The sequence below is a fragment of the Fomitopsis serialis genome, assembly GCF_022376445.1.
Source record: "Fomitopsis serialis strain Sig1Antser10 chromosome Unknown B0H18scaffold_11, whole genome shotgun sequence".
In the NCBI taxonomy this organism is placed as follows: Eukaryota; Fungi; Basidiomycota; class Agaricomycetes; order Polyporales; family Fomitopsidaceae; genus Fomitopsis; species Fomitopsis serialis.
The window spans coordinates 414,973-437,157 of record NW_025954971.1 but is presented as its reverse complement, the minus strand read 5'-3'; the positions used below and the strand labels follow the sequence as shown (position 1 = coordinate 437,157).

Here is a 22,185-nt window from a genome sequence, read left to right as displayed (position 1 = left end):
CAGGTAACAACACGGTAATAACATCATTACAAACTGCTTACACAGTAACAAAACCGGCGTTGTAAACGTATTACACGCCCCCAATATCACCAACCTAGACACCTCGCTGCTAAGGGCGCTGTCGTGTCCAAGCCAGACTTTCAGGCGTTGAGACCCTCAGAACGCTCCGAGGTTTGCGGAGCACGGAATGGACGGGTATACATGAATGATAGTGATGTACCTCCAATACAGAAAGAAATTACGCTAGATGTGACATAGGTCTGCATGACCGGAACGAACGTACACGCCAAACGTTTAATACGAGGCAGTCATTGAATCACGCGTGACCACGGTTCGCCAAAAATACGCCCATGTCGCTCTTCGTCCCTGGATACCACGCAGCCAACACTCGGAAACTGCCGGAGTCCTTCGAAGTCTCCTGGGCGATCGCCTGCTCGCGCGCGAGGTCCAGAGTCCCCCCTGGGAAGCCCTCGAATTGGCTGTCGGATTCTACGATCGGAGAAATGGTGGTGGCAGACTGTTCGAAGGCAGTCTGGGTAGGCGGCGGCGAAGGAAGGGAGGGGGACTGCGACGTGAGGAGAGAGGATGTCGAGTGGGAGCGCTCGTCCGACTGCTTCGACGACAGGGACTTTCCCCTCGACCTCTTCTTTTTCTTGGGTGTGCCTTGTGCGTCTGCACCAGACGGGAGAGCGGGTGAAGGTAGAGGGGACGTCTGGGAGAGATAATAATGATTGTAGCGCGAAGAATCCGCATTTGACAAGGAGGCGGATGTCCGGGACTGAGAGTCTGATGCGCTTCCACCAGCAGAGGTGCCGTTGGGAGCTCGTCGAACATACGTCTCCGCACCAAAGTCAGCATCTTCCTCAACTGTATCGTCGCCCTGGGCGAATGGCCCAAACTCCTCCTCGAAAGGAGAGCCTGTCGAAACAGAGCCAGAACCGGGCCCGATAGACTGAACACCGGGCGCAGGCCCGCTTCCCTGCGAAGGTGTGTCGTTCGTTGGTAGGTAGACTGAGTGCAAGGCTGTAGCACTTACTGGGAACCCCTCAAACTCTCCTTCGCCGTTATGTGGTTGCATCCCCATAGCCATAGCCATAGCCATCCGCTTCAGATCTTTCCTCTCGCGCCTCAGCCTCCGCCGCTCCTCCTTCGCCCTCCTCTGCTCCTCCTCAGCAGCCGCAGTCGCCGCGGCGAGTTGCGCGATCGCCCGTTCGTCCAGCGCAGACGCGTCAAGAGGCGCAGCGTCCGAGTCAAGTGTAGAAGTGGATATTGTCCTCGATCTCCGGCTCCCTACGTCTTCGTCCTCCGAGTCGAGGTGTATGGGCGGTCGACCGAACAGGTTATACCCGAATAGCGAGATGCCCTTGCGCGGTTTGCGGCGCTTTTTGCGCCGACGCTCGTCTCCGATGTTTGAGTGCAGCGAGAGGGTCTCCGCATCTGGTGAGTCCGAACCAGCAAGGAGGCCCTCGAGCTCGTCCGGCCTGGCGCGCGGAGGCGGGACAACGAAGTTCAGCCCGTTTCGCTGGCGCGCACCATATTGTTCTTGTTCCCGGTCGTGTTCGTGGTCGTGATGGTCGTCAGAGGATGTGAAGCAGAACAGACATGAGGAGAATGCTGCCTGGATGCTGTCGGACCATGAGAAGTGTAAGTTGGCCATGCTGCGACCGAGGTTCTCAGCCGGTAATTGAAGAACCGATCGGCTTATGGTCCTTCAAGAAGCTCTTGAGCGACCGAGCTCAGGGTGCAGGAGGAGAGCCGCAGGGGAAATGGGTGACACGGTGTGGGTGTAAGCGTAGGTCTGCGACTGTGGCACCTTGAGTAGTAGTCGGGCGATCATGTGATATTTCATCCGGTACGTAGCTCCCGTTACCTACGAGTACGTAGGATAGGAAATCCAATGGCCCGGAGTGCAACAAGCATACGTGTTGCGCTTGGGCCCCGATTGCCAGAGCTGCATTTGCAAGCCCACATACATATGCATACGACGATCCAGTCCCGTAATTAGCAGTACGAGACGTAAGCGCTCAAGCACTAGACCCCGAGATTATCAGCAATAATCCAAATATAGCAAGCACATAATCCGCGCGAAATGCTGTACCTGCTACGCATCACTGAGACACGTCGCCCCATCTCATCTCTCTTTATACCGCGCCATGAAGCTCAAAGAAATCCACAGGACGTCGACCTTTGCATGGTCGCCATCGCCGTCATTGCCGTTGCTGGCGACGGGAACGGTGGCAGGCGCACTCGACGAGTCCTTCAGCAATAACGGCCAGCTCGAAATATGGGCTCCGGATTTCCTGGACAAAACGCAGTATGACCTTGGTCAGGAGGGCCAGGCGGGGCCAAAGGCGTCGGTTACGACCACATCACGGTACATTCATCGGAACCTTTGCTATGACCTGCTATTGACGCGTCGACGACATGTAGATTCAACCGTTTAGCATGGGGCTACACAGACGCAAGTCGACCGCGGGGTGTGCTCGTCGCGGGCATGGAGAACGGCGAGCTGGACATTTGGGACCCTGCGAAGATCGTCGCAAATGCTGAGTGAGTAACATCGCCCACTGCGACGCGTTCGTTCAATCATGATACGTCCGGCAGTCCGACAGAGTCCCTAATCCTACGCAACTCAACGCATACGGGCCCGTACGGGGACTTGACTTCAACCCGATTCAGACGAACTTGTTTGCGTCAGGCGCGGTGAACGGAGAGGTGCGTACACTGTATATTGCGCCTCGGTTTATGCAGATGTATGGACGTACGGTGTCTTTAGATATACATCTGGGATCTCAGAGACCCAAGTAAACCGTACTCGCCTGGTACCCGCAGTACGAAGCTGGACGAAATCACGGCCCTAGCATGGAATCACCACGTTCAGTACGCTCTCGCAGCATCCAGCAGCACCGGTTACACCGTCGTCTGGGATCTTCGAGGCAAGCGAGAAGTTGCAGCCCTCACATACGGCGGCGGCGCAGGTACAATGGGAGGTGCTATGCAAGGATTTGGCGGCGGGATGGCCATGGGCGGTAGGCGTGGTATGAGTGACGTCGCATGGCATCCGGACAATGTACGTCTATGCGTGTTTGTCGTGCTGCATCTACTGACAGTATTGCAGGCTACTCGTCTCGTCACAGCATCTGAAGACGACACGTCGCCCGTTATCATGGTTTGGGACCTGCGGAATGCTCGTGCTCCCGAAAAGGTAATCATTCCATACTCGCAATATGTAGCACGTCGGCTAACCCGGTATGCAGATCCTCACTGGGCATGAGAAGGGTGTCCTGTCGCTGTCATGGTGCAAACAAGATCCGGATCTGCTGTTGTCGTGCGGCAAGGACAACCGTGCCCTGTGCTGGAACCCGCAGACGTCAGAGATATTGGCGAGGTACGTGGCGAAAGGTGCCTCGTTTCATAGTCTGACACCTTCGTAGCTGCCGTCCGCAGACAATTGGGCGTTCCAGGTGCAGTGGTGTCCTCGGAATCCGGATCTGTTCGCAACCGCGTTCTTCGACGGCACCATCGGTATCCACTCAATTCAGTCTACCAACGAGGCCGCGGATGTCCCACCTGTCACGCCGCAGACAGACGGCTCTGATATCTTCGGCGCCTCTGGTTTCTCGCGCGCATCTCAGGCAACGCTCTCACTGAAACACCCGCCGAAGTGGCTGCGCCGGCCTGTATCCAGTTCGTTCGGCTACGGCGGCAAGTTGGCTAGCGTCTCGAACCTACCCTCTGCCCAGGGCAAGACGCAGAGCAGCATCGTGCACATCCGGAAGGTCGTTACTGAACCTTCCATCGCTGAGCGCGCCGTGAAGCTTCAAGATGCGGTCGAGGGCGAGACTCTGAGTACGTTCGCAGAAAGGAAGACGTCGGAGGTCAAGGTTGCGGAAGCTTCCGCCAGCTGGAAAGCGCTGCTCAGTCTGTTCAAGGCCGACTCGAGAGATGAACTCATTACGCTGCTTGGATTTTCGAAGGACGAAGTGGCAGCTCGCGTGGCGGAGGCTGTCGAGAAGCTCAAAGCGTCCGCTGAGGCGCCTGCGACTCCCATTGAGGACGACATAACCGAGGCGGCCTCAGACACAGGCTACAAGCCGCCCGTGGTATCGTTTGCGGAGCCTGAGAGCGAGGCCCGATCGGACAGTGGAGGGGAGGATGTCGTTGGCGAGGACGCCGACGAGACCGGGTCTACCGCGGCGGAAGCGACACCCTCCGAGGTCAGCGCCAGTGCCGCATCAGACAACACCAACATCCCTGTAGCAGATGCCGAGTCTACGACCACTGCGCCAAGTCTCTTTGGGGATGAGATCATCGGGACGCCTCAATTGGACGCTGCGGCAGACTTCTTTGGTAGCATTGGCACTGGACAGAGGAACGATGACCAGATCCAGATTCCGCACAGGAATTACGGCCTCGACTCCTCGGTTGCGGCGACGATCGGTTCGGGACCCTCATCTGTGGCTTCAGAGGCACTGCAGAGCAACACATTCAAGATCTATCCGCCCGACGAGTCAGAGACTGATCGCCTAGTCACAAAGGCACTCGTTCTCGGCGACTTCGATTCCGCTGTTTCTCTCTGTCTCTCTTCAAATCGCTTCGCAGATGCCATTCTGCTCGCGGTCAAAGGCGGTCCGCAACTCCTGCAGAAGACGCAGAAGGCATATTTCGAGAGCCAGACCACCGCTCTGCCGTACCTACGCCTCTTCCAGTCGATCGTCACCAACGATCTTGCTGATATCGTGCAAAATGCCGACCTCCAGGAGTGGCAGGAGATTTTCGTCGTGTTGTGCACCTTCGCCAGCCAGGACGAGTTCTCTAGTCTTGCGGAGCAGCTGGGCCAGCGCCTGGAGTTCCAGTCGAGCGTTGCTAAGGCGTCTGGTGCTCCTGACGCTGAGGACAAAGCGACGGAGTTCAGGAGGAACGCTACCCTGACATACCTTGCCGCCGGTCGCCTCGAGAGACTTGTGAATATCTGGATCGAAGATCTGGCCGAGGATGAGCATCATCTAGTCCAGGATGAGAGCCTGCAGGGATCTCGATACACGGCGCACGCGCATGCTTTGCAGACGTTCATCGAGAAGGTCACGGTCTTCCGGGTGCGATCAAATATGAAGACACGGATCTCAATCAGAAGAGTAGCGGCGAGGACGTCGACGCCGTCGCGTACAAGCTGTCTGGTCTCTACGATCGCTACTTCGAGTACGCCGACCTGCTCGCTGCTCAAGGACTGGTCACGCAAGCTGTAGCGTATCTTAAGCTCACTCCTGATGAATACCAGGGTTTCACAGGCTCGCCTTTGGATTTCAAAGTCATCAGGGACCGCCTGTTGAAGGCTTCTGGAGAGCAGAAATTGCCTCCGAGGTCTGCGTCATTGCAAGCGACAGTCAAGGCAGTCCCGCTCGCATCCTCGAGCTCGACCTATGGCTACCCAGCGTACGCTGCATCGACTCAGCCGACCGTTGCAACGCAAGTCCCCGCGGCACCGTCGTCATTATACGACCCCTACGGCGCGGGCTCGGCGGGCGCGTCGAACGTGGCTAACTCGTACGCTCCTCCTGCCCCGGTAGGAAACCCGTATGGTCACCCTGCTCAGGCCACACAACCCTCGCAGCCGTATCAGTCAACTGCAGCGATGACTTATCCCAACGCAAACCCTTACGGCCGCCCAGCATCACAACCTCAGCCAATGGTGGGCCAAGCGCCTCCTCCACCTACCATCCTCCCTCCTCCCCCGCCGAGAGCCGCGAATGCCACGCCTTCCGGTCCGCCACTGCCACCCAAACGTGATGCAGGCGGTTGGAATGACGCACCCTCAGGTATCGCCCAGCGCCGCGGAACAGGACCCACGAGTAGACCGGCTGCCATCACCGCTCCCTTCCCTAATGCGCCCATGTCCCCGAGCCTGCCCAGCACCCCGAGCTTCGGTCATGGCCAGCCCCAGCCCGCGTTGCCGCCACCACCCCGTCCTGGGAGCGTGCAGCAACGTCCGCCACCGCCGCCTCAGGGACAGCGCATGCCGCCTCCGCCACAGGGTGGTCCAGGACCCTTCCCAACGCGTCCACCATCGGGCCCTCCGAGCAGCATGGGGCCCCCTCCTGGTCGGATGATGATGTCCCCGCCACCAGGCCCTGGTATTGCACGCTCGCCACAGGCGCCTCCTTTGCCCGGCCAAACACCGCCTCCCATGCAAGGGCGACTCCCTCCTGGTGCCGCGCCGCAGGGCGTGCCAGGCCCGTCCGGCCCATACGCCCGCGCGACGCCACAGCCGCAAGGCCCGCCGCCGCCGATGGGACCTCCTGGCCAGTCGCAGTTCGCTCAGCACCCGCCGCCGCAACACCAGCAGCCGGGGCCGCAAGGGCAGTTCATGCCCCCGCTGCAGCGAATGAATCCTCCGCCTGGTGGTGCGCCCCCTCAGGGTCCCCCGCAGGGCCCACCGCGCGGCGCGCCAACTGGAAACGGTTCGGCAGCGCCAGGACGCGCAGGCCCGCCGCCGCCGAAGTACCGTAAGTGATCTCAACAAAGTGCCTCAGTGCTGACCTCTTCGCTCACAGCTCCTGGTGACCGGAGCCATATTACCGACGAAATGCGGCCCGTATACGCTGTGATCTCGGGGCAGTTGGAGCGGCTGAGGCAGACTCCCCGGTGAGTGTTGCGCGCTTAAGTGCTCGGGGTCATGCTGACATCGCCTACAGCCCTCGCAAAAACGTCTCGTCGACGATCTGGAGAGGAGGATCAACCCGCTCTTCGACGCTCTCAACTGCGAGACGTTGTCGACGCCCGTGCAAGAAAAGCTGTTGGTGCTCTCTCGAGGTACGCGGTTCTTTTTTCGGCTTGTAAACGATGCTAACAGGCGCACAACAGCGATCGAGGCGCACGACCGGGACGGAGCCATGGCCCTGCATATGGATCTCCTCACGACGGGCTCGCTCACGGACGATATCGGGTTGTGGATGTCGGGCGTGAAGCAGCTCATCCTGCGCCTGTAGGTTCTTGTTGACGTTGTGTCATGTCTAATAAGTCGGAAGAAAAACTGTCGGACGATGATCGCGCTGGCGTAGACGTATTATTGTTTCTATATTGCAATGAATATCTCGTGGATGTGTTCTGTGTTGTGAGGCCAATGAGTCCGTCGGTACAGAAGTCCCGGTCTCAGAGGATGAGGCTGATTGCATACCTGCCACTTCGGTGGTGATATTGCTTGGTAGCTCTGTCAGTCTGAAAGTCTGAGGCTGCCCCAAGGCTGCCCATTGGTCTCTCCGAGCCGGCCTGCGGCACCATAAGTGATTAGGAGCACGAAACATACCATACACGTTAGTTGTTATACAAACAGCAGTCCAACAGCATAAATCATCTTTGTATTCTTCTCTTTTCATCCATCGTCCGTTGCCGGGTCTGAGGGCTCTCCTGCCCTAATTTTCTCGCTGCCAAGCCCAGTTTGGTGCTGTAGAGCGGCATTACGTATGAGACGACTAGCAATGGCAATGCGGGAACGCACCTGACGCAGCTTTGCGAGATGAATCTTCAGTGTCTCCGCGTAGTTCTCGAAGCCAAGGGTGACCATGGCATAGAGAATGTCCTCCCCACCGATCGTCTTGCGTTTCTCCATCTGGCACTTCTCTGCCGCCTCCGACGTGATGAAGCTGATGAACTCGGAGACGCACTCTTGCACGCATTCCTTCGCCTCCTTGGATATCTTCGCTGTGCCGGGCACGGCCGCCTTCATGATGCGCGCGACGTTCGCGATCTTGGTCGCGCGGTGGCGTACATGTGAGGCAACGCGACCAGGTACAAGGAGAGACAGCGCACCGGAAGAAAGCGGTCCTGCTCGCGATACTCGCCCACTTCCTGGTCCGTGATAGGCACGGGTTCTGGCGCATCTTCAACGGGGGCTGGGACGATGCCCGAGCCGTCGTCTTGGGGGGCGATAGGGAGCGGTGGAAAGTCGGACATGGCGAGCCGTTGCCCTCAATGGGCAGCCCTCTTCAGCCACTTCAGTCTGCTCGCTACAATGCGGAATGTGTCGAATCGAGTCGCGGTCGCTGTGGGCGAAGGCTGAGCGGGGTCGGTCGAGCTGGCTGGCGAAAGAGCTGGTGGGAAGAGAGGCGTTGTGCGGCACGTGGCGCTCGTCGTCGGACGACCCTTGGGCGCGGTTGCGCGACGCGTCGAGCCAGACAGTAGCTAGCGCGCCACATCGCGTGTGCTTACACCGCTCAGCCAATCACCATCCGACTCTTTGCGACGAGTGAGAAACATGAGAACAGGCAGCTGCAAATCGGAGACGGGCCATTTGAGTGCGGCTTGGCCGGCATGCAGCGATTGAAGATCACAAGAGTATGGTATGCTGCGATACAGAATCTAGAATCGTCAACTACAACAGGGCACCGGTCCAAAAATCACAAGTCATATAGGAAAGCTTGGCCCATAATCGACAGTCAACTCTGTGCCAGCGGGTATGCTCTTTCCTATGTAAATCATGCATGGGTCAGTTCACTGTCACGGACAGAAACCGAAACCAATAATGGCCATACTAGCAAAAACACCAATTCGATGATCGCCGTTCACCAGGAATACTGATCGGATACGTATCGTTCAGGAGGATAGCACTCTGCCCTATACTGAATCGAACTCACTAGCCACTCTACCGCTCGCTTTCTTCTGCGGCGCATGATTGATGAAGCGGTCTCGTTCCCTGCGTACGTGCCGTCGACGCTGAAGGACTCGTTAAGGTTATACACATAGTCGCGCCCTCGGTGCTTTGCTAGGTCGCTGAGGTCATGGCGGTGAGGCACAAGCAGCGGTGAGGCAATGGTCAGGCTTACCCTCGGGTATCGAAAGTGGCTTCGTAGATCAGCTCCCCCGTATACTCTGCACATAACAGACGTGGTGCCAGTGAGCGATGACACGAGCAAAGGCGAGGAAGGGCTCAATACATACCTGCAATGAGGTCGCCTTCCCTCGCAGCTTCGGCGAGGAAGACGCCCATCCCAAACTCGCTGCGTCTGACTTCCAGAGCCTAAATGGAGAGCGTGACCATCTCAAGGCTGCTTCCCAGCTGGGATTGCACACCCACCTTTCGACAACCCAGCTGAATCTGACAGTTCCGACACGTATTCGGGCGGCTCCCTGTGTTATGACATAAACAGTTCGTGAGCCGTGGTCTTACGCGATCCACTCAGCGTTTCTCACCTTTCAAAGGGAACACAACTTGAACACGCCCTGGCCGCTGCTCCCTTACCGAATCGAAACACGGCGCACACAACTCCGGGTCACATTCACGACCCGCGCGCCGACAAGGGCAGGTTGCGATCAGACACGAGCGTCGCTCGCGGGCTCTTGCAGGATTGTGTCCGCATCGGCAGCCTGCCCACCGCCTGTTACCTGCGCAAACAGGTCCGTTAGTCTCAGCCCGAACAGGAAAACGAAGACAGGTGAAGGCACATTGGCGCGAACATCGACAGTTCCTCGTGCAGTGCGCCTTGGTGAGAACGCAGGCGCACTGGATTTGTGCGGTGCACGGTCCGGCGTGGTCGCAGGGGTGATTCCTGGTACACGACTGATTCAGGATTTGGTGTGCTCATGATGATCGTTGCGTGTACTGACGGTGTGAATTGGGAAGCATTGCTTTCCTCTGTTTCGCATTGTCAGATCGGCATGATCATGGTACAACTTAGACGCACCGAATTTGGGTGCAGCTGCATCGTCGTATGCCCGAGTACTCGGAGCGCTGCTATCGAGAGGTGTCAATGCCAACGCTTTGCGTATTGCAGGTATCTGAGAAGTGGTTCAGCGACTGTCGCAGTTTAAAAAGCTGTTCTCACCTCCAGACACGGTCTACGGCAGAGCATTGCGAGCTCGCAAGACGATGCCGTCGACGCCAACTGCAGTACCACGCGAATCTCAGCCCTCTCGGACGGCGTCAAAGATAGTGTCTACAGAGACCACCAGGTCTGTCCTCGTTGGCATAGCTCATTCGCATGGCAGACGTACTTGTTCAAGGGCGCTGTCAGGCTGCAGGAAGCAGCACGATGGACCGCACGGAGGTGCTTCTTTCCTGGTATGCTCTCCTTCCTTCAAATGGTCGGGTGTGAACCGCTCGTCAAGAGGTCCCACAGTCACCGGGCGCGGATCTGGCAGACAGTAGCATCATCATCGCTCCCCTACTACCACTTGCCTTCCTAGACGCACCATGTGACAAACACGATGCATGCGTACAGCTCAGGTTCGGACAGACCAGCGTGAGATGGTCCTGCAGGCGCGTGCGGAGGTCGATCGCGTCTGGAACGGGGAAGTCCGAGTCGAACAGAGGGGGATAGTCCGCTCGAGAGGATCCCGGCCAGTCGATTATGTCGCTAGAATACACGAGTCAGTATATTTAGTGTGCGCAGTGAGGGAACCTGCACTTTTGTGTACTGAGCCAGATGACGCCCCAAACACCCGAGCAGGTTTTGAGCCGTCTCGGAAGGACGTTCGCTTCATCTATGTGTGCTATTGATATGCCGTGTTTGTAATGCAGCCGGAGAGCAGTTTCGAGGATGATCGCGTTCACTGTGCGCGTATTTCACAGCGGGGAGTGATCAGCGCCCTGATCGTGCAGTCGCGGCCATTTCTCGACACGGAGGACTCACAATCGGAGTCGACATGGGTGACCTGCCAAGCGAAGTTGTCATAGTCCAAACAATGGTCTGTTGCATCGAACGTCGGATCGTCTGCTAGTGGTATGAAAGGCATGTCGCTGGAGTCGTCTCCTTGGAGCACATTAGCTGGGATTGGCGTGCAAGCCTCGTAGGACGGGCAAGGCTCAAAATCCTTTAACGAGAGAACCTCCACGTCTACTACCGTGTCTTCGAGCGTCGCAGATTGGTCGCCAAATTCGAGGGCCGTAAACGCCTCCGTTTCCCTCGTCTTTGAGCCGTCAACCGACTTGTGAAGATTTGAATCCCTGGATACTAGGGGCAGATGCTCGCCCATACGAAAAAAGGACTGTCGATCTTGGTCCTTCTTCTGCTCGGTATGAATGGACGCCAGTGCCTTGCTCGCAAGTACGGCTTCCCATGCGTAGTACTCGTTCCAGACCTGTCTGAACACAGAACGGATCTTTGCGGCAGTTTGTGTTGACGTGTCAGATACCAAAACCGCCATAGGTACTGTCATAGCAGCCGGAGGCATATCTGCTGGTTCTTCAGTACGACTTAAGGAAAACAGGAGAAAGACAGACAATTTCGGTTTGTCGATAGTACTTGGCAGTGTCCGATCTCCTTCTCCCCTCAGACTTTTTCGGTTGACTCGGAGCCTACTGAGTGACAGCCTTTCCGGTCAATGACGCGTACACAAGCAATCTGAAAGGAGTCTACATACTTTTTCTAGCATCATTCAGGCTTCGAGATCGCGGCGCAATGCTCAAAAGAAATTCGCAGTCGATGAAGGCCCACTTCAACTGCGTTCGACGCTTGAGCCGGTCCACTACACCTTCCTTTCCTGGAAAACGTCCAGAGACGATCAACTTCGCCGGCATCTCTGCCCAGATCGCTCGTCCCGGCCGCCTGCTGCAGCCCTCCTCCCCTGACCTGCGGCTCTCACGAACGCTCAACACACACAGCCTCCCCGCACGCACGCCCAACATGCCCGCGCCTGCGAAATTCACCACGTTCATCGACGAGCACGCCGACAGCTTCATCCAGCGGCTGAAGGAGGCGGTGGCGATCCCTAGGTGAGCAGCGAGTGTGTGCGTCCTGCTCGTCAATTGGAGAGCCGTACTGAATGCACGAACTCGACGCGTAGCGTGAGTGGCGAGCCGAATCACCGCCAGGATGTCTTCAAGATGGGCAGCTGGCTGCAGAAGCAGCTCGAGGCGCTCGGCGCGCAGACCAAGTCAGTCGACCTCGGCAAGCACATCATGGACGGCGAGGAACTGCAGCTGCCCCCAGCGATCTTCGGGCGGATTGGCGACGACCCGAAGAAGAGGACGATCCTCATCTACGGCCACTACGACGTGCAGCCCGTGAGTCGCTCGTCTGAGGTCGCGTACGTACGGTCGGCTCAAATGGCTCACTTGCGCAGGCGAACAAGAGCGATGGATGGGACACGGAGCCGTTCACCCTCATTGTCGACAACGACACTGGCAAGCTGATTGGTCGTGGGTCGACAGACGACAAGGGTCCGATTCTCGGATGGCTGAACGTCCTGGAAGCACACAAGGCGCTCGGGCTCGAGCTCCCTGTCAATCTGCGCTTCTGCTTTGAGGGGATGGAGGAGAGCGGTAGCGAGGGTTTGGACGAGCTCATCGCATCCGAGGCGGCGAAAGGCAAGGATGGCTGGTTCGGTGGCGTAGACGCCGTTTGCATTGTGAGTACGCTATGGACACTCGCAGCCAAGTGGGTTCATGCATGCTCATACATCATGGCAGTCCGACAACTACTGGCTGAATACCCGCACGCCGTGTCTGACCTACGGTCTCCGTGGGCTTGCGTACTTCAAGCTCACCGTCTCCGGGCCCGCACGCGATCTGCACTCCGGTGCCTTCGGCCGCGCAGTGCACGAGCCCATGACCGACCTTGTCATCCTCATGAGCAAACTCGTCGCGCCCGACGGCAAGATCCTCGTCCCCGGAGTCGACGACATGGTCTCCGCCGCGACCGAGGAAGAAAAGTAAGTAACGCAGCGGTCGCTCTTAGGTCTGAGCAATGGGCTAACCACCCCCTGGACAACTAGGAAGATCTACGATAAGCTCGACTACAGCATCCAGGACATCGAGGAGGCTGTCGGCGCACCGATCGCGCTCTCGTCCGACAAAGCGGCCGTGCTGATGGGCCGCATGCGTTACCCGTCGCTCTCGCTGCACGGCATTGAGGGCGCGTTCTACGGCGCAGGTGCTAAGACGGTCATCCCCGCGAGCGTCTCGGGCAAGTTCAGCATCCGGTGAGGCGCGCCAGCCTGAGGCACCCGTACATTCGGATGCTGACGCAGAACGCAGGTTGGTTCCTCCGCAGACACCAGATGCGGTCGAGCCACTCGTGCAGGCGTACCTCCTCGCTGAGTTCAAGAAGCTCAACTCGAAGAACAAACTCAAGGTGGAGAACTTGCACGGGGGCAAGCCTTGGGTCGCGGACTACAAGCATTGGAATTACCAGGCGGGCATCAAGGCGACGGAGGTACGGCTTTCTTTTGCCCGTCTTTACGGAGGCTGAGCATGTGGAGCAGGCGGTGTACAAGCGGACCCCGGACCTCACGCGCGAAGGCGGGTCCATCCCAGTCACGCTCACGTTCGCAGAGAGCCTGGGCGTGAACGTCCTTCTGCTGCCCATGGGCCGTGGCGACGATGGCGCTCAGTGAGTTGCGGCGATTTGTTATGTTTACGTGTACTGAATGCTTCTCGTAGCTCAACGAACGAGAAGCTTGACAAGGCAAACTTCATCGAAGGCGTACGTATGAGTATTCCGTCCGGCATCCAAGTCGCTGACCAGTTATCTGCAGAGCAAGCTCCTGGGCACCTACCTGTACGAAGTCAGCGCGATCGCTGCATGAATGACCTCTAAGTTGTTGTCCTGGATCAAAGGTGTAGGTACACCGGGAAAATGTGCGGGATCTGAAGTGTACTATTTGCTGTGTGTACAAGAGCTTTGTAGTGCTACGCGATGCAATTGTGGTGTTTAAACCTAAGTCATTTAAACGCCTCAAACAATGAGTGGGCCATTGTCACTTGCGCCGACGCATGGATATGATCGCTGTTGCCAAAACTTAAAGTTCGGGGATAAAAGAACTTGTTGGTCCATGTGAGCGACTGGATCCAACTCCGCCCAGAGTGCGCCTCTACCTTCTCCCATGAGTCCCGTAGCACTGGATTTTCCCGTTCGCAAGTCAACGCGCATCAGTCGTGGCACAACAGCAAAACAGGAGCTCATTCGCTCTTCGCCAACTCTCGCCCCCGTCGAGGTGAAGCGTGCAGTCAAGCTTAAGGCCAAACGAGGCTACGCGGCCCCGGAGCAATATGCGCACTTGCATCTCCTCCCGGAATTCTTGAAGGAGGAGCTCGATAGTGAGTTTTTCTTGGGCGAGATATTATGCCATACGGCGAGAGGAGTCGTTCACGCTAACTGATTGTTGTCTCGCCCCAGTACTGTTTTGTGGTATCAAGTGGGTAATCATTCGATGCAGCAGTCGAGACAAACCCTCTACTAACCCAAGTTACCTGTAGTCCTGCGGTACGCTCTGCCCAGATCGGACACCACTACGGGCATCGTAGCAACCACTTCTGGCCATGTTTAGTCGATTCAGGTGAATTATATCGTACCAAACTTTGATAGATCAGTATCTCAACCAGCGCGGTCTTAGGCCTAACGAAGGGCGAGCAGGTTACCGCATTGGAGGACCACACCATCGCCGATAGGTTCAATTTCGGCTTGGTCAGTAGAACGCATACTTGAGTAACGTCCGTTATGAACGCTCTACCTCTGACAGACCAACATCGTCGAGCGACCCAGTGCAGAGGTCAGTTGTCTGACCCAATCCCACGCCGTATCGTCCTTGCTAACTTGAGGGTACTCTTTTCATCATGCAGGCTGCCGAACTGTCCCAGAAGGAACTGGTCGCAGGCGTCCCGAGCCTCCTCCGAAAGATCGCCCAGTACCGCCCGCGCGTAGTCACGCTCGTGGGTAAGGTGATCTGGGACGCCATGGAACGCGGCATGAAGAAAGCTGGCGTGACAGTCGCGAAGAAGAGCGGCAAGGCCTTCTCATACGACCTCCAGCCGTATAAAGTCATTCATCCAGTGCAGGGAGGCCAAGACGTCCGCGAGACGCTCTTCTTCGTCCTCCCGAGCTCGTCAGCAAGGGTAGTGGCCTATCAGGTGCGCATGTACACGGTTTGTATGGCGACATATTCTTAACCTGACTTCCCTCGCGTGTAGAAGCAAGACAAGATTGTACTCTTCACCTTGCTCAAACAGCGCCTGCAGGAGGTAAAGGAAGGTAGCACCAACACTTCCGCGATGACCGTCATCCCTACACCTGCAGCGCCAAATCACCTTACATAGCCAGTAGTGCACGCATTTCGAGCCGATCTAGCGGGATATAGGAGCATGTAGTTATACACCGTACTGTACTTTACTAATGATACACTGGAGGACAACAAAGCAGCACTGAGACGACAACAACAAGAACACAAACAAACAATCAGAGTCCCGGACTTAGTATCTACTCCTCCATCGCATCATCGCTCTCCTCCTCGCTGTCGCTCTCCTCGCCCTCCGCAACGTCGATCGGGTCAAGGTCGATATCGTGGTCCGCGCCAATGTACGAGTCGCAGATGACGTAGAGCTTGAGCGCATGCGCACCCTGCGGCAGCGAAACCTCCAGCTTGACCGCAAGGTTCTTGTGCACAGTGACACGCTTGATCGCGAGCAACTGGCGAGTCTTGGGCTCGCCGACGACGAGCCACCAGTTCGCAAGCTTCTTGAGCGGGTAGAAGGGCGCAACCACGATCTCGTCGTCGCCCTCACCCTCCTCGTCCGCGTCGCGGCTGAGCGAGACCTTGATGGGTATCGGTGCGCCGGCAGTGTAGTCGCCCTTCGCGAGCTCGTAGTTGACGTCCAGGGTGGGGTAGGAGTTGACGAAGGTCGCGACGTCGCGCATCTGGCGCGCGTCCATGCGCAGGACAGTATTTCGCTTGTCGTCCTCCATCTCCATGATGTCGTATACTGAGTCCACGCCAGCCGCCTTACACCTCGCGATGACCTATAAAAGAACAGAGAAGAACTCGATCAGTCTCAACATCATGAGAAATAAGCACGAAGAACTCACTTCGGGCTCGAAATGTGGGATCTGCTTGAGTGGTGAGTCGGACTCCCAGCAAGCTTGCACGCACATCTGCGACAGATCCATTGCGCTGAGGGCATTCAACCAGGCGTTTGACGACATGACGTCCACGCAAGCCGAGAGCAGGTTGAGGACCTTCTCGAGCACCAACACCTGATCGGCCGCAAGATCTGGCGGGAGCTGCAGACGCGAGAAGTGCGCCTGTAGCAGGAGGAACGTCTTGAAGTGCGGCGCCTCGAAGTCCGCGCGGTCGAGCTTGACGGGCACGCGGTCGTAGATGCGCCGGAGCAGCACGTCCTCGTGTCGACGAATAGGTATTGATTCGAACTCGGCGGACGAGGCAACGACCTCCAGAAGACCCTTCATCTTCGTGCGCTCCTTGAGCGAGAGCGTATACACCTCGACAGTGACGTATGAGATATTGTAATATGCGGCGATCATACCGAGGTTGAGCGGGGAGACGTCCATCTCGTCCTCGATGGCGATACACTTCGAGTTGACGAGGTCGTTGAGGGTGCTCTCCACAAGCTCGGACAGATGATCGGAGAGGTGTTGGTGACTGACGTTATGGAGGTTGTAGTAGTTCGGGTTTTGAGTCATTCGTCGGTAGAAGTACGTCCATGTCAAAATATCCATTGCATCCTGCTTGTTTTCGATGGTCTTCACGGCGATCTCGGCGAGGAAATAGTCGTGGAGCATGTGTGTAGGCAGATGTGACTCGATCGGGAGGCCTTCGGCAAGGAACTTCTTGTAGAAGTCCTTCCGCGTCTGCTGGCACATGAGTACGCAGCGGCTTTTGTCGTCTTCTATGGGACGACATGCACGCCCAAGCATCTGTAGGACATCCATGACGGGATAATCAACGTATCGATGTTCTTTACCCTCATAGAACTGGACACCCATGATGATCACCATGTAGCTGGCCACGGGGAGACTCCAAGCAGTGTCCTAGTGAACGGATTAGCTGACTGACGAGACTGACGAACGCGAGCTACACTGTTACTTACCTTCGAAGCGATCAGGACTTGAATGGCACCGGATTGGAACAAGCGTTCGACAATCTTCTTGTCTTGTTTGCTCAGAGCTTCATGGTAGTACCCAACACCGTGTTTCAAGGTCTCGACCAAACCGGTATCGGAGATATGGTCCAGGTGAGGTTGAAGGTCAGCCTCCTCGATGTTGAGGAAACGATTACTGTCGTCGTCTGCACCACAGTGCGTGAGGATATCGTCTGCAGTAAGTTGACATTGGCGACGAGACGGAACGAAGATGAGGACCGGCTTCGTTGGCGAATACTCGAGGATTGCCAGATAGGCCGGTTTTGACATAGCGATCATGAGCGACGGGAAGTGGGGAATGTTGAAGCTCTGCAGATGGATGTCCATGTCCAGCGGACGCGCACTACAAGACCCGGTGTCAGTACACATCTGTAGATATATGGTCAACCACTTACCTCGGAGGGAAATTGAAGATCGCATGCGAGGGCGCCCCCATCCACTCACCGAGATCCCGAGCATTTGCGAGTGACACGCCGCACGCGACGATGCGAGTCTTGATCTCAGTCTGCGCGGAAACATACCGTGTACGAGAGATGACAACCTCGTAGGTGGGACCAACCTCGCCGCCGACAAGTTGAATCTCATCGGCGATCAACAGACCGATCGTCTGCACGTTCTTACGCTGGCGCCATCTCCTTGACAGAACGTCCCACTGTGAATGACACCGTCAGCAGCGCCTGAAATAATGAGCATTTGTGGCGTACCTGGGCAGGAGTGCACACGATGACGTCTCCCTTCTCGAGCAGCCTCAAGTCGGCGCTAGTCTCTCCTGTCAGGCTGACGATCTCCTTGCCGCCTTGAAGGCCGCCGAATTTGTTGCGCCATTCAGCGACACGAAGGTCCACCATCTCCTGGTACGGCTCGATGCACACCGCGCGTTGTTCTTCACGCTTGCTCCAGAGTCGCAGGAGTGCGAACTCCGCACAGATGGTCTTCCCACTACCCGTTGGCGCTCCGACGAAGACATTCTCGTCAGTCGTATACAGGGCCTGGAATACCTGCGTTTGAATCTTGTTGAAAATCTGGATGGTCGAAGAATAGATACTCTCGAATTCCTTGTTATGCAGAGCCGAAAGCGGCAGCGGCTGGAGGTCAAGGAGAGGTGTAGGTGGCGGGAACTTCTCCGGCAGGATGAGGTGCTTGAAAAGAATGGGAAGACGAGTCTCCGCATGCAGCCAGCGATCCGAGACTACGGAGATGTAGTAGTTGGGAGGGACTGGCTCGAACATGGGCACGGTCAGCGTCACGTTGTGCTCGTCCTCTGCATATCGCTGTCGAAGGATGAACGTGTCATGGAACAAGACGATCTCGCCGTCGACGTCCTCGACCATGATCCAGAAAGACTCAGCTGTTCCATGGATTTTCTCGTCCCACCGGAAGTCGGGAATGATGGTCAGGTCAATACGGAGAAGCGTGCGGGTGATGGGCTGAACTTGAGCTTGCAGTTGCAGCTTCGGGAAGCTGTGTACGAGACGGTGCACCAGATTGCCGGCCTTCTGGATCCCAATCAACTCACCGATCTCTGGCGGGTTGAGATCGAAGTACCGGTACCACGGGAACTGCTTTCCCTCGGCCTTCCGAACGACCTCTGCGGGGACGCCCTTGAACTGCCTGAGAGGTGTCATGGAACCCCACATGCGACGTTCGACCATCTTGCAGAGGGCGAGACAGTCCTTCGCGGGGACGGCCCATCCACGCTTGAGACAGATCTCGAACATCGCGCGCAAGATACGGCCGGCAGACTGCTGGACGTACACCATGTCAGCAACTAGGGCAAACCCTTCGAGCTTCAGTTGTGAGACGTAGGCCTGCAGCAGTACATTGATCTTGGCTGCGGGCTCCTCGACGCTCTCCTTGACAGGGATCGGGACCCTCTCGAGCAACTTGCCAAGCTCCAGCTTTTCGTCCTGTCGAACCGGAAGTAGCTTGAACTCGTTCGAAAGGGCGAACACCCTGAACAGTTCGAGCATCGTCATGGTCGGGCGCAGATGCTGGTTGTAAGTCGCCATCGAGTTGTACGTGACGTAGTAATGCGACGCGATACGACCGAGCTCCGTGCTGTGGAACCGGCCAGACGCACGCTCATACTTGACGAGATGGCACTTCTCCAGGAGCACGGCGGCCGTGTGCGCAATGTCGGCGCGTTTCTGGATCAAGCTCGGGTCATCCTCGAGGTAGTCAATGCCAACGCTATAGAGCCCTGGGTCTTTCAACATGCGAACGTATCTGGGCGAGCATGGCAATGAGTACACGCTATGCGGACAAGTCAAGCACACTCACAAGTACGTGTAACCGAGCCACTGGACTGCCTCATCCCTATTCCGAATTGTCCCGAGTACGATCTCAGCGTTGAGGTTGTCTGCGAGCTTAGCGACGAATTGCGACTCGATCGGCAACTGTTGGTTCATCAAGCTTAGGTAGTACTGCAGCTCGGAATGGTTCGTGATGATGATGCCTTCTCCGAACGTGTCGTACTGCGGGCGACCAGCACGACCGAGCATCTGTAGCACATCCTGTGACGAAAGCTCGACCCAACGGCCCTTCTCGGGATTGTAGATCTGGGTGCCCTTGATGATGACCGTGTGCGCGGGGAGATTGACACCCCATGCAAGCGTCGCGGTACATACAAGCACCTGCAGATGTCCGTCGGCGAAGAGCTCCTCGACGAGACCACGATCTTCACGCGACATGCCGGCATGGTGGATTCCAAAGCCGAACTGCAAGAGGTCCTTGAGGTTCGGGTCCTTCACGTTGTTAGACTCCTCGAGCAGGATCTCCCTGGTGGCGCCATCGGGCTTGACGAATTGCGTGATGGTCTCCTTGTCGATAGCCATGTCGCGAATGGACTTCGCCGTCTTCGCCGTCTCCTTGCGCGAGTGCACGAACACCAGCGTCTGGTTCTTGCCGGCTTGGTCGAGGACCTTCTCGTAACAGACCTCGTTCATGACCTGATAACGTTTGATGGCCTTCTTCTCCGTGACACCAATGAATTGTTGCTGGAGGACGCAAGGCCGGTACGACGCGTCGAAGTAGAATAGGCCCTTCGCAGGGTCAACACGAAGGAAAGTAGCGACGTCCTGGTAGTTGGGCAATGTTGCCGACAGACCGACGAGGCGGACGTACTCTCCTGTCTGCTCCATCCGCCTGATAGTACGTGCAATGATACTCTCCAGCACGGGGCCACGCTCGTCGTGCAGTAAGTGAATCTCGTCGATGATGATGAGACGAACGAGGTTTGTGTAGCTGGTGTCCGTACTCTTGCGAGTGATAACGTCGTACTTCTCGGGCGTCGTGACGATGATCTGCGTCTCTGTGATCTGTTGTTTTGTCATTTGCGAGTCGCCCGTCAGCTCGCCGACCTTGACACCGAAGACACCCAGTCGCGTGCTGAAGTTGCCGACCATCTCCTGCACCAGCGCCTTCATCGGCGCGACGTATACGATCTTGAACGAGTCGAGATCGAATGCGCCGGTCTGCTCGTCGCGATGTTTGCCGAGTTCGTTCAAGACTGTGAGCATAGCTACGTTCGTCTGCGAGGTATTGTCAGTTCAGTGGAGAGGATACGCGAGCAGATGACCGACCTTTCCGGCACCAGTGGGAGCACAGAGCAACAGGGGCTCGTCTGTCCCGAACGCCACAGGATACAGCTTGCTCTGTACGCGATTCAGGTTCTTCATACCCGAGAATCCTTGCTGCGCCCACTCTGGCAAGGCCGTGACGGGCACCAGCTCGTCCGGGGCCAGCGGCTTCTGCTTCGGCGCCGGGACGTGGATCTCCTCGTATCCCTTCTTTGACCGCTTGAACGACCCCTCCGGCAGCTTGCACTTCTTGTTCGACATGAGGTGCCCTCCCTGACTGAACGCCATGCCCTCCAGGTCGACCGTCGCCTTGGGCTGCACCGTTGAGCCGGGAGCTAGCGTTGCGGTCTTGGGCACCTCCACCTTCGGCCTCTCGTCCACGTCCATCGCGTCCGTCCGCGCCTTCGCCTTCCTGTCTCCCGCCAGCTCGCGCAGGATCCAGCCAAGGCCCTTCTCCCGCATCGCGACCTCGACGTTCACGCGCTCGTCCGCGTCGCTCCGCATGAGCTTCGTGCACCAGACGATCACGTCCCGGTTCTTGAGGAACTTGGTGATGACGTCGAAACTCTGGTACTCGAACAGGTCCATCAGTTGGTTCTCGCAGTCGCGCAGGTTCGACTCGGAGCCCAGGATCGACAGCACCGCCGACGCCTTCTCCGCCGCGGTGGCGGGGTCAGGGTATACCTCTGAGATCTGGCGTTGCACCCAGAAGCCGTCTATGGAGTGGGGTGAGACGATGTCCTTGTCGACCTGCGCCCTGCCTTGTTGTGCTGCAGAACTGCCGCCAATGACGAGCTCGTCGTTGTTTTCGAGCGATTCGGGTGCCTCCGCGCCTGCCTCCTCTCCTTCGTCGTCCGACTCGTCCCGCACCTCGAAGCCCTCCTCTTCCTCCTCTTCCTCCTCCTCCTCGTCGAACACGACCGCCACGCCCATCTCGTCGTCGATTTCGGCGTCCTTCCGCTCCATGTCCGGGTCCGCCATCGTCTCGTCCTCGGCGCCGTAGTCCGTGATCTTCTTCGACAGGTTGAGCAGCTGGGAGAACTGCTCGTTCGAGATCGAGCCGACGACGTCCTCGACGTCCTTCTTCTTGTCAAAGTCCTTCATGTTCTCGTTTTTCAGGCTCTCAAGCACCGCGTCCGCGGCACTCCGGACGATGTCGTGCGCCTGGTCTCCGAGAGCCTGGTGCACGCTTGCGAGGACGAGCTCGTATACTTCCCGCGTCTCGGCCGTCCGCGGTCTGTAGGTCAAGCCCTCGAGGTCCTGGGTCGCATCGAGGATGTCGGTGTAGCCAAAGCCAGTGGCCGCTGCGGCCCGCCGCTTGGCGAGCTGCTTTTCGGTGTCGTCCTGCCTGTCCGCGGCCTTCTTCTTCTTCTTCTCGAGGTCTTTAGGGGCTTCCCGCTGGACCCTCGAGCCCATCTCGCGGGGGTCGATGCGACCTGCAAGAGAAGTAGGTGCACCATCAGGTTCTTTGTCGCGACGGGGTAGAGCGGACCTGTCGGCCGTCAAGACGAGAGACGAGATGGCAGCATAGTTGTAGCCAGACAGATCCCGCTTCGCAGACATCGTGAATGGCGTGGAGGAGATGGTGGTCGCCGTCGAAGACGATGAGCAAATGTATAGACGGTATTGTGAGTGACAAGGCTGTACTAAGTATATTAATCTACCTTACAACTACTAGATATGGATTAAACGTATTCTCATGAATGTGTATTCTGTCATGTAACTACTTATCTCTCCAGC

The 22,185-nt window shown here is 57.2% G+C and overlaps 7 protein-coding genes across 7 annotated transcripts; 3 read left to right on the top strand and 4 right to left on the bottom strand.

Moving 5' to 3' along the window:
- Nucleotides 1–316: 316 nt before the first annotated feature.
- B0H18DRAFT_952439 (uncharacterized protein) lies at nt 317–1,657 on the bottom strand (the record flags this gene model as incomplete). The annotated part of the gene is made up of 2 exons (XM_048042104.1): nt 317–979; nt 1,037–1,657. 2 exons carry the CDS (start codon nt 1,655–1,657, stop codon nt 317–319), a joined length of 1,284 nt encoding a protein of 427 aa, XP_047897201.1.
- Nucleotides 1,658–2,153: 496 nt separating this feature from the next.
- On the top strand, nt 2,154–6,986 carry B0H18DRAFT_1137560 (uncharacterized protein; the record flags this gene model as incomplete). Its single annotated transcript, XM_048035600.1, has 11 exons — nt 2,154–2,374; nt 2,431–2,550; nt 2,613–2,715; nt 2,777–3,070; nt 3,119–3,205; nt 3,258–3,402; nt 3,448–5,096; nt 5,132–6,503; nt 6,617–6,642; nt 6,693–6,810; nt 6,862–6,986. The coding sequence occupies 11 exons, from the start codon at nt 2,154–2,156 to the stop codon at nt 6,984–6,986; spliced, it is 4,260 nt and encodes a 1,419-aa protein (XP_047897200.1).
- A 188-nt stretch (nt 6,987–7,174) lies between these two features.
- B0H18DRAFT_987588 (histone-fold-containing protein) lies at nt 7,175–8,190 on the bottom strand. Its single transcript, XM_048044864.1, has 3 exons — nt 7,807–8,190; nt 7,496–7,744; nt 7,175–7,441 (listed from the first exon to the last, which is right to left on the bottom strand). Exons 1-3 carry the CDS (start codon nt 7,948–7,950, stop codon nt 7,370–7,372), a joined length of 465 nt encoding a protein of 154 aa, XP_047897199.1. The 5' UTR covers nt 7,951–8,190; the 3' UTR covers nt 7,175–7,369.
- A 127-nt stretch (nt 8,191–8,317) lies between these two features.
- B0H18DRAFT_1208615 (uncharacterized protein) lies at nt 8,318–11,437 on the bottom strand. Its single transcript, XM_048036282.1, has 17 exons — nt 11,356–11,437; nt 11,216–11,293; nt 10,626–11,168; nt 10,401–10,545; nt 10,186–10,349; nt 9,988–10,127; nt 9,819–9,929; nt 9,678–9,771; nt 9,601–9,628; nt 9,439–9,542; nt 9,187–9,378; nt 9,071–9,123; nt 8,935–9,013; nt 8,820–8,865; nt 8,631–8,766; nt 8,529–8,570; nt 8,318–8,462 (listed from the first exon to the last, which is right to left on the bottom strand). The coding sequence occupies exons 3-16, from the start codon at nt 11,164–11,166 to the stop codon at nt 8,559–8,561; spliced, it is 1,845 nt and encodes a 614-aa protein (XP_047897198.1). The 5' UTR covers nt 11,167–11,168; nt 11,216–11,293; nt 11,356–11,437; the 3' UTR covers nt 8,318–8,462; nt 8,529–8,558.
- Nucleotides 11,438–11,525: 88 nt separating this feature from the next.
- B0H18DRAFT_987580 (CNDP dipeptidase) lies at nt 11,526–13,718 on the top strand. The gene is made up of 9 exons (XM_048044863.1): nt 11,526–11,707; nt 11,779–11,998; nt 12,058–12,342; nt 12,404–12,645; nt 12,709–12,915; nt 12,971–13,148; nt 13,198–13,325; nt 13,376–13,418; nt 13,471–13,718. The coding sequence occupies exons 1-9, from the start codon at nt 11,619–11,621 to the stop codon at nt 13,519–13,521; spliced, it is 1,443 nt and encodes a 480-aa protein (XP_047897197.1). The 5' UTR covers nt 11,526–11,618; the 3' UTR covers nt 13,522–13,718.
- Nucleotides 13,719–13,798: 80 nt separating this feature from the next.
- On the top strand, nt 13,799–15,124 carry B0H18DRAFT_987575 (uracil-DNA glycosylase-like protein). The gene is made up of 7 exons (XM_048044862.1): nt 13,799–14,032; nt 14,112–14,130; nt 14,192–14,271; nt 14,329–14,399; nt 14,455–14,484; nt 14,555–14,842; nt 14,903–15,124. Exons 1-7 carry the CDS (start codon nt 13,819–13,821, stop codon nt 15,026–15,028), a joined length of 828 nt encoding a protein of 275 aa, XP_047897196.1. The 5' UTR covers nt 13,799–13,818; the 3' UTR covers nt 15,029–15,124.
- A 64-nt stretch (nt 15,125–15,188) lies between these two features.
- Nucleotides 15,189–22,008, bottom strand: B0H18DRAFT_1115992 (Sec63-domain-containing protein; the record flags this gene model as incomplete). Its single annotated transcript, XM_048033342.1, has 7 exons — nt 15,189–15,728; nt 15,795–16,757; nt 16,817–17,210; nt 17,263–17,519; nt 17,572–19,093; nt 19,148–20,397; nt 20,449–22,008. The coding sequence occupies 7 exons, from the start codon at nt 22,006–22,008 to the stop codon at nt 15,189–15,191; spliced, it is 6,486 nt and encodes a 2,161-aa protein (XP_047897195.1).
- Between the last annotated feature and the right edge of the window lie 177 nt (nt 22,009–22,185).